Source organism: Pelophylax lessonae, assembly GCF_965119305.1.
Source record: "Pelophylax lessonae genome assembly, chromosome: 10".
NCBI classification, from domain to species: Eukaryota; Metazoa; Chordata; class Amphibia; order Anura; family Ranidae; genus Pelophylax; species Pelophylax lessonae.
This window is the reverse complement of record NC_138777.1, coordinates 155,639,914-155,656,263: the sequence shown is the minus strand read 5'-3', so window position 1 is coordinate 155,656,263 and position 16,350 is coordinate 155,639,914. Positions and strand designations below refer to the sequence as shown.

Sequence of the window (16,350 nt, the reverse complement as noted above, 5' to 3'; positions counted from 1 at the left end):
TGTGCAGAGTTCATTCAACCTCAATCTAGAGTTCTGTCTCTTATTGGGGGATATGCTGCAAGGGATTGCTATGGTCCTCCATACTCCCTTAGAGAATCACTGAGCTCTTGTAAGAGCTTGTGTAGAGCTTGTTCTGCTGCACTCTCTGGGGAAAGAGAGGTTCACCCACAGGAACCTGGAGCCTTGTCGTAGGTCCAGGGTGGGTAGGAGATGCCAAGACCCTAACCAAGCTGCGGCGGTTCATGGGGTCTGAAGTGCTTACGGTGTCTGGTGGAGTGCTTGGAGCCCTCGGAAAGCACTAGGAGCATCTTTCAACGGAGGTACCCGGTCTGGGGTGCCCTGTTCCGTTACACATATATATATATATATATATATATATACACACAGGCATAGCAGCCCACATTATATTATTATATAGCCATCAAGCAGTGTCTGGCCTACCTGATGATGACTGGTCCTGGCGCTCAGCTCCGATCCGATGACCTGATCATTAAGGGGGCAAATCCTTGCGGTCCAGAAGTGGTTAAACCTGCAGGAGGACCAGTATTTTTATCTATAAATTACTTTACTATTGCTTTAGGCCTGGTTCACATGTATGCGGGTTGGCGACCCATATTTGCACAGGCATAGCAGCCCATTTACGGAAATAATAAACACTCCGTAAATAGTAGCGTATTACCTTCTTCTTTGTTGGGGAATGAAGTATCCGAGAAATTTTCTCTGCATGAGGAGGGGGGGGAAGCTGTTGAGGATCAGTAATCTTTTATGGATGGGTCTTCTCAGCTGAATTCTCAAAGTCTGGAGCTGTCTTACAGTGCATTGCCAAAGTATTCGGCCCCCTTGAACTTTTCGACCTTCTGCCACATTTCAGGCTTCAAACATAAAAATATAAAACTGTAATTTTTTGTGAAGAATCAACAAGTGGGACACAATCATAAAGTGGAACGAAATTTATTAGATATTTCAAACTTTTTTAACAAATCAAAACCTGAAAAATTGGGCGTGCAAAATTATTCAGCCCCCTTAAGTTATCTTTGTAGCGCCACCTTTTGCTGCGATTACAGCTGTAAGTCGCTTGGGGTATGTCTCTTATCAGTTGTGCACATCGAGAGACTGACATTTTTTCCCCATTCCTCCTTGCAAAACAGCTCGAGCTCAGTGAGGTTGGATGGAGAGCGTTTGTGAACAGCAGTTTTCAGTTCTTTCCACAGATTCTCGATTGGATTCAGGTCTGGACTTTGACTAGGCCATTCTAACACCTGGATATGTTTATTTGTGAACCATTCCATTGTAGATTTTGCTTTGTTTTGGATCATTGTCTTGTTGGAAGACAAATCTCCGTCCCAGTCTCAGGTCTTTTGCAGACTCCATCAGGTTTTCTTCCAGAATGGTCCTGTATCTGGCTCCATCCATCTTCCCATCAATTTTAACCATCTTCCCTGTTCCTGCCCAAAAACCATGATGCTGCCACCACCATGTTTGACAGTGGGGATGGTGTGTTCAGGGTGATGAGCTGTGTTGCTTTTACGCCAAACATAACGTTTTGCATTGTTGCCAAAAAGTTTTGATTTTGGTTTCATCTGACCAGAGCACCTTCTTCCACATGTTTGGTGTGTCTCCCAGGTGGCTTGTGGCAAACTTTAAACAACACTTTTTATGGATATCTTTAAGAAATTGCTTTCTTCTTGCCACTCTTCCATAAAGGCCAGATTTGTGCAGTATACGACCGATTGTTGTCCTATGGACAGAGTCTCCCACCTCAGCTGTAGATCTCTGCAGTTCATCCAGAGTGATCATGGGCCTCTTGGCTGCATCTCTGATCAGTCTTCTCCTTGTATGAGCTGAAAGTTTAGAGGGACGGCCAGGTCTTCGTAGATTTGCAGTGGTCTGATACTCCATCCATTTCAATATTATCGCTTGCACAGTGCTCCTTGGGATGTTTAAAGCTTGGGAAATGTTTTTGTATCCAAATCCAGCTTTAAACTTCTCCACAACAGTATCTCGGAACTGCCTGGTGTTTTCCTTGTTCTTCATGATGCTCTCAGTGCTTTAAACGGACCTCTGAGACTATCACAGTGCAGGTGCATTTATACGGAGACTTGATTACACACAGGTGGATTCTATTTATCATCATTAGTCATTTAGGTCAACATTGGATCATTCAGAGATCCTCACTGAACTTCTGGAGAGAGTTTGCTGCACTGAAAGTAAAGGGGCTGAATAATTTTGCACGCCCAATTTTTCAGTTTTTTATTTGTTAAAAAAGTTTGAAATATCCAATAAATTTCATTGCACTTCATGATTGTGTCCCACTTGTTGTTGATTCTTCACAAAAAAATTACAGTTTTATATCTTTGTTTGAAGCCTGAAATGTGGCAAAAGGTCGAAAAGTTCAAGGGGGCCGAATACTTTCGCAAGGCACTGTATGTCCTGTGATTTTCTCCAAGAAAAGGATTTTAGAGGTAAACCAAAAATCATAATGTGGCAGTTTCTGCTTGTTGATCTTTACTATTTTTATTGCTTGCTAATCCATAATCTTGGACTACATTTGTGCAGAATTTTTAAATTTACAGCATATTTAATTTATTGTTTCTATAATTCTGCTTTATATGTGTTACACTTGTGGCTCTTGCAGATATGCAGCAGTTGGAGACTCACCTTAAAAACAGAAAAGCACATGAACAAGAAACATGTGAGCCTCTTTTTACTCAAATTCAACAACTTATAGAATCACTTCAGGCAACAACAGATCAACTGACTTCTAACTTGACCAGCAGTATGAGATCAGAAGTCCAGCATCAGCTACATGTAGCTGTGGGAAAGTAAGTTTTACTTAAAAAGATTTAAACTGTAAGCTGTTCTAATGTCTTTAAAAATATTTTTTTATTATTCTTTTAACATTTATTGGGGGGACAGTCTTTGGTGTTGGGTAGTATCCATCCTTATTGTAGGGTTGTAAGCGGTTCATGTTTGCCAGCTTTGGCTTTATTGGTTGAGCTTTAGGCTTGTTCCAGAGCCAATGCATACCCTCGGCTTCAGCTCCGGAAACCTCAGCTTTTGGCTTTAGAGCTGTTTCATTTCCCCCCAGCTCCAACTCTAAAACTGCTCCAGAATTTATGTTTATATCTTGAAAATGATTTAGAGAGTTCTCTTTAAGTACAGCTGCAAAATAAAAGTTGCATGCTAAACTGATTCCTTAGAAAAAAAAAAAATCAAAATTCATATGGGTACTTAAGCAGCACTCTGGGGATCACCATGAGAGTCCACTATACTTTACTCTAAAATGTTTGACAACTACAGGTTTTGACAAACATTTTTTATCCTAATTGCACAGTACAGGAGACAGGCTTGTCATTTATAGGCCTTAGGTTATAGGCTGGTACCTTCAGGTGATTGGACACTGGCAAAGCTTTTAAGGACACTCCCCCTGAGCATCCCCCTCTATCTCTGACCAACTCCGCCAGTCCTCCGTTTTTTTGCTAGTGTCCTTCATGTGATTGGATACTGGGAAAGCTTTTAATGGCTTTAATACCAGATGCTTTTACCCCTTTCCTGCCCTGACCAATTTTTAGCTTTCATAACTTTGAATAAATTACACATATTGAGCTTTCTTTTGCTGGTATTCACCACTGTTTTTATTATTTTTTGCTAAATAAAAGAAAAAAGTTTTTCTTTTCGGTTATATGTTTTGCAAATAAATAAGCTTCATAAATTTAGGACAAAGATTATACCGTTACATTTCTTAGATAAAAATCTTTGTTCATGTGAGGTCCACCCAGGATGGCAGCGCTCCTGCTCGGCCATCAAATTATAATAGGCTGGGCGGAAAGCAGTTATGGACATGCCCCCTGGGCAACCCCCTATATCCCCAACCCCCTACTGTGAGTCCTCAGTTTTTTGCTAGTGTCCTAAGGTGATGGACCTCTTCCCCCTTATGGAGAACTCACTTTTAGCTCTCCCCCCCCCCCCCCACAGAAAGAACAAATATTGTAGCTGCTGACTTTTAATAAAAGGATACCTATCCTGTCCAGGGAACCAAGACTGTACTCACCTGGTTAATTCTTGGTCGGTATTCAGGTCTTTGGCTCTGGCACGTTTAGAGTGGGAAACCGGATATGACTCCTTGCAGCATCACAGCCAGCTTCCAACTGCTCATGCTTGAGCCATGCTGTGCTTTGTGGATTGTCTTGCAGCCTTGTGAGACCTGTGATGTGTCCCAGAAGGCTGCAGGCAGGGGGAAGGAGGGAGGCTGAACTTACTCTTGGATAGCCTAGGCAATCTGGGTGGAAGTGGGAGCGGGTACCTGTCAAATCCAGGCTCAGAGAAAAGCCACAAAAATTAGGGAGAATTATTTATTTATTATATTTTTTCAAAGCCTTGTTTTGTTTTCTGGAAAAATTGGTAAAAAAAGTGTGGAATGTTTTTATAATGATACATAATACACTGCTCAAAAAAATTAAGGGGACACTTTGAAAACACATCAGATCTCAATGGGGAAAAATATCATGCTTTATATCTATACCGATATGAACTGAGTTATGTGTTAGGAATGAAAGGATGAACATGTTAGACAACCGAACAGAGGAGGTGACCGGGACTTACTACTCCTACGCCGTGAGGCGTACTGGATCTATACCTTGGGTACGGTACAACCAGGGGCCCTCAACACGTACTTGTCCCTTACATGTTTCCTCGGGGACAGATAGTTCCTATACCAATGTGACAATACTGACAACCTTTTTTCCTGAGATATACTCGATCGATCATAAGCGTTTACAAGAGACATGTATCTTTTGTTCTCTCTCTTCTCTTTGCCCTTCCCCCCCCCCCTTCCCTCATGTCTGTTCTCTCTCCCCTTTCTTTTCCGTTCAACCATTTATGTCGAGTTTGAGTTGTTGATATGGATTACTATGGTGCCGCAATGTGGGTGACATATTGTCTCACTAACGCATTGCATTATAAAATTACGCATATCGACAATAGGACACAGTGTCCATGTCTAACGCATATCTTATATTTTATTCTATATAATGCTTTGTTCCTTCCCCGGGCTTTTGGGCAAGGCTCTGGCTTACGTATCATGTCTCTCACTCTCCTTGACATACTGGTCTTTTTTTCTTCTCGTTTCACACTTGCCCCCCCCCCCCCCGCCTTTCCCTTTACCCTCCCTTCCCTATGCCAGCACAACACTCCCCGCACCTTCTCACCGACCAGGTTTTCTTTTTTCCTTCCATACATCGCAATCTAACCCTCCTTCTGTTCATCCTCATCTTACAATTTTCTAGGTTCTCATTCATTTTGTTTCTCATCTGTATTTTTTTCCTATTTTTCATTTTTTTTTTTTCATATATTTTATTATTTATATTTTTTTTATTTTATTTTTACTTTTTTTCTTGTTTTTTTCCCCCTTTCTTCTCCTTTTTTTCCTCCTTTTACTTTTGTATTTTTTCCTTTTTCCCTTTTTTGCATACATACATTTTTTCAATCGTTTTTTAGTTTTTTTGTTTTAGCATTTTTCTCATTTCGTTTTTCTTTTGAAATCTTTTTCTTTTTTTCCTCCTCCATGCTTTTTCTCTCTTGTATTCGCTTTTCATTTGTTTCCCCTTTTCTTGTTTCTCCTTTTTCTCTTCAACTCTGCACTTTGTATAAGCCGATTATTCTCCTCTTACCCGATAACTTCTGGGTATCTACTCTGCCTGTGTATGATTGTACACCTATCCTTTTCTCTGCTCTGACAGCCCGCACCTTCCCCCACCCTCTCCAAGCCGAAGCCGCTCCGATGCGCATGCGCGCCCCAGCGTCATGGTTCCCATGACGACGATGGACGCTGTACATCGGAGGACGGACCGCCCCGCACACAGATGACCTACGTGGCGCGCCGTGATTGGCTACCGCTGCGCAATGCTCTGCAATAACGACATTCGGCTCTGCCTGCTTAAGGGGGATCGGGATTCATCCCGGTGATCATCCTTCCTAGCTAGCACAGACCAGCACCAGTATATGAATACACTTAACCAAGGTATAAGGATCTTGATATTTTCTGTTATTAACACTGATTTCTGACATTTGAAGCTGTTTACTAGGTGCAATAGGCGGGAGAATGATGTAATCACATGTGGGTGTCACCTTTATGCACTGTCTTTATTGGTGGTATGTCTCTATATATTCCCTGTTCACAACCTGCACTGTATCACATGCCTGACGAAGGGGTCCTGTGCGGCTCTGAAACATTGCACCATTTTTTGATGTGATCGTAACTTCAATAAAGTTTTGGACTGCTTTTGCAAGAGCCTTGGTCTGCTGGCGAATATGTATTTACAGGAATGAAAGGATGCCACATTGTTTGATGGAAATTAAAAATGATCAACCTACAGAGGACTGAAGTCAAAGACACCCCAAAAATCAAAGTGGAAAAAATTATGCAGCAGGCCAGTCCATTTTACTGAAATTTCATTGCAGCCACTCAAAATGGTACTCATTAGTTGGTATTGCCCCCACGTGCTTGTATGCATGCATGACAATGTCCTGGGGTTTTACCTCCCAGAACTGGACCAGGGTCCACCAGGACTCATTGCACAGTGTAGGATCTGATAATGGGTCAAAGGATTTCATCCCGATAACGAATGGTAGTCAGGGTGCCATTATCCACCCTGGAGAGGACTGTGCGTCACTCCATGAATATGCCTCCTCAGACCGTCCGTCACAGACCCACCACCAAACCAGTCATGCTGAACAATACAGGCAGCATAACATCCTCTTGACTCCTTCACGTCTGTCACATGTGCTCAGGGTGAACCTGCTCTAATTTTTGAAAAGCCAGTCTAGCTTCATGGTGTCGGGCAGTGAGCACAGGGCCCACTAGAGGAGGTTGAGCCCTCAGGCCAGCCTCATGAAGTCTTTTTCTGATTGGTCAGAGACATTTACAGCAGTGGCCTGCTTGAGGTCATTTCATTGGGCTCTGGTAGTGCTCATTCTGTTCCTCCTTGCACAAAGGAGCAGATGTTGGTCCTGCTTGATGGGTTAAGGACCTTCTATGGCCCTGTCAAGCTCTTCTAGAGTAACTGCCTGTCTCCTGGAATCTCCTCTATGCTCTTGAGACTGTGCTGGGAGACACGGCAAACCTTCTGGCAATGGCATGTATTGATTTGCCATCCTTGAGGAGTTGGACTGCCAATGCAACCTCTATAGGGTCCAGGTATTGCCCCATGCTACCAGTAGTGAAACTGACCCTAGCCAAATTCAAAACTAGTGAAAAAAAGTCAGAAAAGATGAGTGGGGGGAAAAAAACAGTGGCCTCCACTTGTAAACCATTCCTGTTTTGGAGATTGTCTTATTTTTGCCTATCTAGTGCACCTGTTGGTAATTTCATTAACGCCAAAGCAGTTGAAACTGATTAACAACCCCCTCTGCTACTTAACTGACTAGATCAATATCCCAGGAGTTTAATTGACTTGATGCTATACTCTTAAAAAGTGTTTAATTGTTTGAGCAGTGTATATTTATGACATGGTATTAAAACTATATAACATGAAGACTTTAATGAAAGATTTCTTAGACTTTAAGTAAAGTCTTCAATTTATTGGAACTTCTCTCAGCTGCAGACAAGCAAATCCTACAATATACAAACCCAATTCCAACAAAGCTGGGACACTGTACAAATTGTGAATAAAAGCAAAAGGCAATGATGTGGAAGTTTCAAATTTCAATATTTTATTTAGAATACAACATAAATGACATATCAAATGTTTAAACTGAGAAAATGTATAATTTTAAGGGGAAAATAATTTGATTTTAAATTTCATGGCATCAACACATCTCAAAGTTGGGACAATGCCATGTTTACCACTGTGTGGCATCCCCTCTACTTTTTATAACAGTCTGCAAACATCTGGGGACTGAGGAGACAAATTGCTGAATAGGAATGTTTCCCCATTCTTGTCTAATACAGGCTTCTAGTTTCTCAACTGTCTTAGGTCTTCTTTGTCGCATCTTCCTCTTTATGATGTGCCAAATATTTTCTATGGGTGAAAGATCTGGACTGCAGGCAGGCCATTTCAGTACCAGGATCCTTCTTCTACGCAGCCATGATGTTGTAATTGATGCAGTATGTGGTCTGGCATTGTCATGTTGGAAAATGCAAGGTCTTCCCTGAGAGCCGACATCTGGATGGGAGCATATGATGATCTAGAACTTGGATATACCTTTCAGCATTGATGGTGCCTTTCCAGATGTGTAATCTGCCCATGCCACACGCACTCATGCAACCCCATACCGTCAGAGATGCAGGCTTCTGAACTGAGCGCTTATAACAACTTGGGTTGTCCTTGTCCTCTTTAGTCCGGATGACAAGGTGTCCCAGTTTTCCAAAAAGAACTTCAAATTTTGATTCGTCTGACCACAGAACAGTTTTCCACTTTGCCACAGTCCATTTTAATTGAGCCTTGGCCCAAAGAAAACGCCTGCGCTTCTGGATCACGTTTAGATATGGTTTCTTTTTTGGCCGATAGAGTTTTTGCTGGTAACGGCGAATGGCACGGTGGATTGTGTTCACAGACAATGTTTTCTGGAATTATTCCTGAGCCCATGTTATGGCGTCTAAGGGCCCGAAGATCGACGGGTATCCAGTATGGCCCTTGACCCTTATGCACAGAGATTGTTCCAGATTCTCTGAATCTTTGGATAATATTATGCACTGTAGATGATAACTTCAAACTCTGCAATTTTTCTCTGAGAAACTCCTTTCTGATATTGCTCCACTATTTTTTGCCGCAGCATTGGGGGAATTGGTGATCCTCTGCCCATCTTGACTTCTGAGAGACACTGCCTCTCTGAAAGGCTTTTTCTCTTACGTCCTCCGACAGTCGCCGCCTCTTCATATTCGTCACATATGGGGTATTAGACTTTGCTCCGAAGGAGTAGCTAGGCAACAGAATATGTTAACAATAAAGCTTTTAACATATCCCACCCTCAAGGGGTGGTACCCTCAGTCAATACCCTCCTACTTCCTGCAACCATATCTCAGTTTTAATGTCTAGCTTGTCAGGAGTGGCTGGCTCTCTCTGTGCTGGGGTTTTCTGCCCCAGACTCTTTCTTCTTTTTAAAATTTTGTTTGAGTTTTCTCTCTACCTTTACTTAGCTGTTATTTTTGTCAGCGTTAGTTCTTCTGATGAAGAGGATCAAGCGGACTGGGTCTCGGGCTGATCCCCCTGGTCGCAGGTCGTGGGTCAGTGGCTTCCCAGTCTGCCATCGAGCGTTCAGCCAGGTAACGCTCCTGGCACAGTGAACGACCCATCCCTGTTCGGTGCAGGGATGATTGGTGAGGTGGCTACCTCACTGGACGCTGTGCGGTTTCTTAACCCCCATTGTGTGCGTCTTGAATGCGACTCTCCCTGCCTCATGTGCAGCGGCTTGTTCGCCTGTGCGGGTCCCCCACGCCATGTGAGGTAAGTGTATTTATGTGGGGACCTGTCTGTCTGGGGGGGTGTCAGTCTGGGACTGTGTAACCTGCCTCTATTCACACTGCTTGTCTCCCTATCTCTCGGCTGCATGCTGTGGGCTGCAAGGGGGGGGGGGGCAGCTGTATGACACTGTGTGTGTCAGACTGGTCAGTGTGAGAAGCTGTGTGCTGTGGGGCATGTTTTTTTGGCATGTTTGGGCATATACAGCGATCGCTGCGGCGATCTGACATGTATTCTGATATTGGAGATCACTACCAGTTCGTGGCGTTGCCTTTTGGTCTCGCCTCGGCTCCGCGGGTCTTCACCAAGGTGCTTGCACCGGTTCTGGCATTATTGAGGGCCCAGGGCGTTTCTGTCCTGGGGTATCTGGACGACATTCTGGTTCGGTCTGCGACCAGCCAGGGTCTGGAGAAGGACCTGTCTGTCACGATGCAAACTCTGCAGGAGTTTGGTTGGACGATAAATTTTCCAAAGTCGACACTGAGTCCGTCGGTTCGTCTTCCCTACCTGGGAATGATTCTGGACTCGGTGCAGGCGAAGGTCTTCCTGCCGGAAGACAAACTCAGGACTCTCCAGGAGGAAGTCAGGTCCCTCAGGGACGTTCCGCACTCGTCTCTGTGGACGTGTATGAGATGTCTGGGATTGATGGTCTCGGCCTTCGAGGCGATTCCATTCGCCCAGTTTCACACGCGGGGTCTCCAGGCGGAGATCCTGTCCAGGTGGGACGGGCGACCTCAATCTCTGGATCTTCAAATCTCGTTGAGTCATCGCACCAGAGGAAACCTTCTGTGGTGGCTCCAGTCCCCGTTGGTGTCCGGGGGCAAGTCGTTTCGTCCTGTCTCGTGGACGGTAATCACCACGGACGCCAGCCTGTCGGGCTGGGGTGGAGTTCTGGGCGTTCTGTCCGCCCAGGGGACTTGGTCGGAGGGGGAGTCTTCCCTTCCGATCAACATTCTGGAATTGCGTGCGATAAGTCTCTGTCTTCATCGCTGGACGGACCGGCTGCAGGGCTGCCCGGTTCGGGTGCAGACGGACAATGCCACGGCGGTGGCCTACATCAACCACCAAGGGGGCACCAGGAGTGCCCGAGCGGCTCGAGAAGTGGCCGACATTCTGTCTTGGGCCGAGACTCATGTCCCGGCGATAACGGCGGTTCACATTCCGGGGGTGGAGAACTGGCAGGCGGACTATCTGAGTCGCCAGACCCTGGATCAGGGGGAATGGTCTCTCCACCCGGCTGTCTTCCAGATGTTGTGCGCGAAGTGGGGTCTTCCAGATGTGGACCTGTTCGCGTCTCGTCTCAACAACAAGGTGAGAAGGTTCGTGGCATGGACGCGCGACCCTCGGGCAGACGCGTCGGACGCGTTAGTGGCCCCGTGGCATCAGTACAGGCTGATGTACGCGTTCCCACCGATTCAGTTGCTGTCCAGGTTCCTTCGCAGGTTGCACTCGGAACGCAGCGCGGTGATTCTTGTGGCACCGGACTGGCCTCGCCGGTCCTGGTACGCAGACCTCGTGAGACTGGCGGTCGACGCCCCGTGGCGTCTGCCTCTTCGAGACGATCTACTGTCTCAAGGACCGATTTACCATCCTGCTTTACAGTCGCTGGCTTTGACGGCCTGGCTGTTGAGACCGAGGTCCTGAAGGAGAAGGGTCTCTCTCCAGAGGTCGTTCATACTTTGATCAACGCGAGGAAGTCTTCCTCGGGGAAGGTTTATTACCGTACTTGGAAGGCCTATTTTGCCTGGTGTGAGTCCAGGGGGTTTTCACCCCGCACGTACTCGGTTTCCCGTGTGCGGTCTTTCCTTCAGACGGGTGTCGATCAGCGTTTGGCGCTGGCTACGATAAAGGGTCAGGTGTCTGCGCTGGCCGTTCTGTTTCAACGTCCCGTGGCTTCCAACTCCTTGGTTGGCACCTTTGTTCAGGGTGTGCGGCATCTGGTTCCCCCTAGGAGGGATCCTCTGCCCCCTTGGGACTTGAATCTCGTTCTATCTGTGTTACAACGTGCTCCTTTTGAACAGATCAGGGAGATCTCGTTGTCTATGTTGTCCAAAAAGGTCCCCTTTTTGGTGGCGATCACTTCGGCTCGCAGAGTGTCGGAGCTGGCGGCTTTGTCCTGCAAGTCTCCGTACCTGGTTATTCATTTGGATAAGGTGGTCTTGCGACCTAATCCTTCTTTTCTTCCGAAACGAGTTTCGGAATTCCATCTTAATGAGGATATTGTCTTGCCTTCGCTGTGCGCGAAGCCTAAACATCCAAAGGAGGTGAGATTGCATTCTCTGGATGTTGTTCGGGCGATAAGGGTTTACCTTAAATCGACTGAGTCTTTTCGTAAGACGGACTTCTTGTTTGTTCTTCCAGAGGGTCCTCGGAAGGGCATGGCGGCTTCGGCCTCTACCATCGCCAAATGGATCAGGCAGACCATTGAACAGGCCTATGCTTTGCAGGGAAAGGTTCCTCCTGTACCTGTGAAGGCGCACTCTACTAGATCCTTGAGTACGTCTTGGGCCTGTCGTCATGGGGCTTCTGTAGCCCAGGTGTGTAAGGCGGCGACTTGGTCGACCGTGCACACTTTCACAAAATTCTACAAAGTAGATGTTCAGGCATCGGCGGATGCTTCCTTTGGCCGCAAGGTTCTTAGTGCGGCTGTTCCCTAGGGTCCCTTGTTGGGGACTCCTGGCTGTTGGGATAAGTTTTGTATCCCCTGGTTTTTTGTCTTTTCCTGGGTTGTTGCTCCTGTTGAGCACTTGTTTTTTGCTGTTGCCCAGCTGGTTTCCTTCCTTTGGTAAGGTTCCTTTCTTTGATGCGGAGACTGCGTTGCCTTTCGGCGCGGATGCGTTTCCCACACCTCATGTTTGCACTGCTTTGGGACGTCCCCATATGTGACGAATATGAAGAGGCGGCGACTGTCGGAGGACGTAAGAGAAAACGGAATTTTTTGGGGTTTGGTTGTATGCTCTACTGCTATTCCACTAAAACTGAGATATGGTTGCAGGAAGTAGGAGGGTATTGACTGAGGGGACCACCCCTTGAGGGTGGGATATGTTAAAAGCTTTATTGTTAACATATTCTGTTGCCTAGCTACTCCTTCGGAGCAAAGTCTAATACCCCATATGTGACGAATATGAAGAGGCGGCGACTGTCGGAGGACTCAGAGAAAGGAATTTTACAGGTAAGATTTTACAAAAATTCCGTTTTTTTATACCCAATCATGTTGCCAATTGACCTAATAAGTTGCAAATTGGTCCTCCAGCTGTTCCTTATATGTACATTTAACTTTTCCAGCCTCCTATTGCTACCTGTCCCAAATTTTTTTGTTCTCATTAAATCCAAAATGAGCCAATATTTGGCATGACATTTCAAAATGTCTCACTTTCAACATTTAATATGTTCTCTATATTATATTGTGAATAAAATATAAGTTTGAGATTTGTAAATTAGTTCATTCCTTTTTTTCTCACAATTTGTAATGTCCCAACTTTTTTGGAATTGAGTTTGTAGTTCAAGTTCTTCTCACTCCAGTTATCAAATATGCATTTCTGCCACTAAGAGGTACTGCAACGGAAAGGCTACAGTTTAGTTTGCTTGTGGGCTCCATCTTGACCTCCTACAGTTCGATTGGTGATTGTTGGGATAGAGTAGACAATAGTTCCTGATATCTCACGTCTTTATTGACAGGTAAGAGGGTCAGTTTGTTTGACAAATTAATTTGTTTATAACTTTGATTCCTGTTAATGTTCTCCACCATCATAGCATAATGTTTACCCATATTCTCGTCAGTAAATTGTTTTTTCTTTTGCACTTCTCAGTAAAAATGGTGAGACCAACATCTAGAGTGTGTAAACCTTTCCAATGTGCAGTTTCTGTTCCGAGCAAAGCTGCAATTTGCAAATACCGTGAGAAGAAATTTTCTTTTACAAATGCTACAAGGATGACAAAACACATCCTTGCATGCCAGAGGTTCCCTAAAGACACTAAAAAATACTTTATGGAATTAAATGAGGAGGACCATAATGAAAATGTGAGTGGCTTTTCCTTCCAGAAACCTTGTTTCAGCTGCTTCTGGATCATCAAAGTTTTTCTTCACCAGCAGCATCTTCAAGTAAGGAAGTCCTGACAACCACTACTCCCAAAAATACACAATCCCTTCATTTATAGATAATATGACACCTGAAAATCAGAAGGACATTGATGAAGCTCGCAATATACAGTGGCGAAAATAATTATTTGATCCCCTGCAGATTTTGTAAGTTTGCCAACTTACAAAGAAATGAAGGTTCTATAATTTTGATCATTGTTATAATTGAAATGATAGAGACAGAATATCAACCAAAAAAAAACACAATACAAATGTTATAAATTGAGTTGCATTTCAGTGAGTAAAATACCGTTGGGCAAAAAAGTATTTAGTCAGCCACCAATTGTGCAAGTTCTCCCACTTAAAAGGATGAGAGAGAGGCCTGTAATTTTCATCATAGATACACTTAAACTATGAGAGACAGAATGGTGGGAAGGAATCCAGGAAATGACATTGTAGGATTTCTAATGAATGAATTGGTAAATTCCTTGTTAACATAAGTATTTGGTCACCTACAAACAGGCAAGATTTCTGGCTCTCACAAACCTGTAACTTAAGAGGCTCCTCTGTCCTCCAAACGTTACCTGTATTAATGGCACCTGTTTGAACTTATCGGTATAAAAGACAACTGTCGACAACCTTAAACAGTCACACTCCAAATTCCACTTTGGCCAAAACCAAAGAGGTGTCGAAGGACACTAGAAACAAAATTGTAGCCCTGCACCAGGTTGGGAAGACAGAATCTGCAATAGGCAAGCAGCTTGGTGTGAAGAAATCAACTGTGGGAGCAATTATTAGACAATGGAAGACCTACAAGACCACTGATAATCTCCCTCGATCTTGGGCTCCACGCAAGATCTCACCCCGTGGGGGTCAAAATGATCACAAGAACGGTAAGCAAAAATCCCAGAACCACACGGGGGGACCTAGTGAATGACCTGCAGAGAGCTGGGACCAAAGTAACAAAGGCTACCATCAGTAACGCACTACGCCGCTAGGGACTCCAATCCTGCAGTGCCAGACATGTCCCCCTGCTTAAGCTAGTACATGTCTGGGCCCGTCTGAAGTTTGCTAGAGAGCATTTGGATGATCCAGAAGAGGATTGGGAGAATGTCATATGGTCAGATGAAACCAAAGTAGAACATTTTGGTAAAAACTCAACTGGCCGTGTTTGGAGGAGAAAGAATGCGGAGTTGCATCCAAAGAACACCATACCTACTGTGAAGCTTGGGGGTGGAAACATCATGCTTTGGGGCTGTTTTTCTGCAAAAGGACCAGGACGACTGAAGAAATGGCTTTGTAAGGAGCATTTCAAGGTCCTGGAGTGGCCTAGCCAGTCTCCAGATCTTAACCCCATAGGAAACCTATGGAAAGAGTTGAAAGTCCGTGTTGCCCAGCGACAGCCCCAAAACATCACTCCTCTAGAGATCTGCATGGAGGAATGGGTCAAAATATCAGCAACAGTGTGTGAAAACCTTGTGAAGACTTACAGAAAACGTTTGACCTCTGTCATTGCCAAAAAAGGGTATATAACAAAATATTGAGATGAACTTTTGTTATTGACTAAATACTTATTTTCCACCATAATTTGCAAATAAATTCTTTAAAAATCAGACCATGTGGTTTTCTGGATTTTTTTTTTCTCATTTTGTCTCTCATTAGTTGAAGTATACCTATGATTAAAATTTCAGGCCTCTCTCATCTTTTTAAGTGGGTGAACTTGTAAAATTGGTGGCTGACTAAATACTTTTTTGCCCAACTCTTAAGTATTTGATCCCCTACCAATCAACAATAATTCTGGCCCCCACAGTATGTGCTCACATGGTACACAGATCAGTCCTGTCAGTTAAAGAAGATGCTACTAATGACAACTCTTTATGTATATTGAAGACACCTGTCCACAGAATCTTTCCTCCATTCAAGCCTCACCTTTATGGGCAAGACAAAGAGCTGTCAAAGGACGTTGGGAACAAGATTGTAGACCTGCACAAGGGTTGAATGGGCTCCAAGACCATCAACAAGAAGCTTGGTAAGAAGGAAACAACTATTGGAGCAATTATTTGCAAATGGAAAAAATACAAAATAACCATCAATCGCCCTCGGTCTGGAGCGCCATGCAATATTTCACCTAATAGGTTAAGGACGATCAAGTGCCTTGGTCAGATGAGACCAGAAGCCAGCTCTTTGGCATTAACTCAACACTGTATTTGGGGGAAGAAAAATGTTGACTATGACCCTAAGAACACCATTCCTACAGTCAAGCACAGAGGTGGAAACATTATGCTTTGGGGCTGTTTCTCTGCCAAAGGTACAGGTCGACATTGCCACTTTGAGGGGGCCAATGGACAGGCCATGTATTGTAAAATATTGGATGAGAACCTTCTTCCCTCAGCCAGAACACTGAAGATGGGTCGTGGATGGGTCTTCCAGCATGAGAATCACCCAAAACATACTGCCAAGGCAACAAAGGAGTGGCTCAAGAAGAAGCACATTAAGGTTATGGAGTGGCCTAGCCAGTTTTCAGACCTTAAAGCAGAGCTTTAAAAGGGGAAGTTTTGCTTTACGCACTCCTCCCCCTTCCTATGCCACATTTGGCATATAATTTGTTTTGGATGGGGGGAGCAGGTACCAAGTTTCGACAGGTACCCGCTCCCATTTCTGCACACATCACCTAGGCAATCTGAGTGTAAGTTTGCCTCTCCGTCTCCTCAGTGCATTTTTCTGGCAAACGTAATGGGTCCCAGAAGACTGCCTGACCATTCAGGAGGCGCAGTGCACACGTGGCTGTGAAGCCGCTAGCTGTCACAGCCGCTT

General features: G+C 44.6%; 1 protein-coding gene across 2 annotated transcripts in view; it reads left to right on the top strand.

Annotated features, from left to right (window-relative positions):
- The window catches only part of EDC4 (enhancer of mRNA decapping 4), a 629,569-nt gene that overhangs the window by 512,140 nt on the left and 101,079 nt on the right, over positions 1-16,350 (top strand). For both annotated transcript variants that reach the window (XM_082271180.1, XM_082271179.1), the window contains exon 25: positions 2,636-2,822. In XM_082271180.1, coding sequence (XP_082127306.1) covers positions 2,636-2,822 — 187 coding nt within the window. The remainder of the gene's footprint in view (positions 1-2,635; positions 2,823-16,350) is intronic.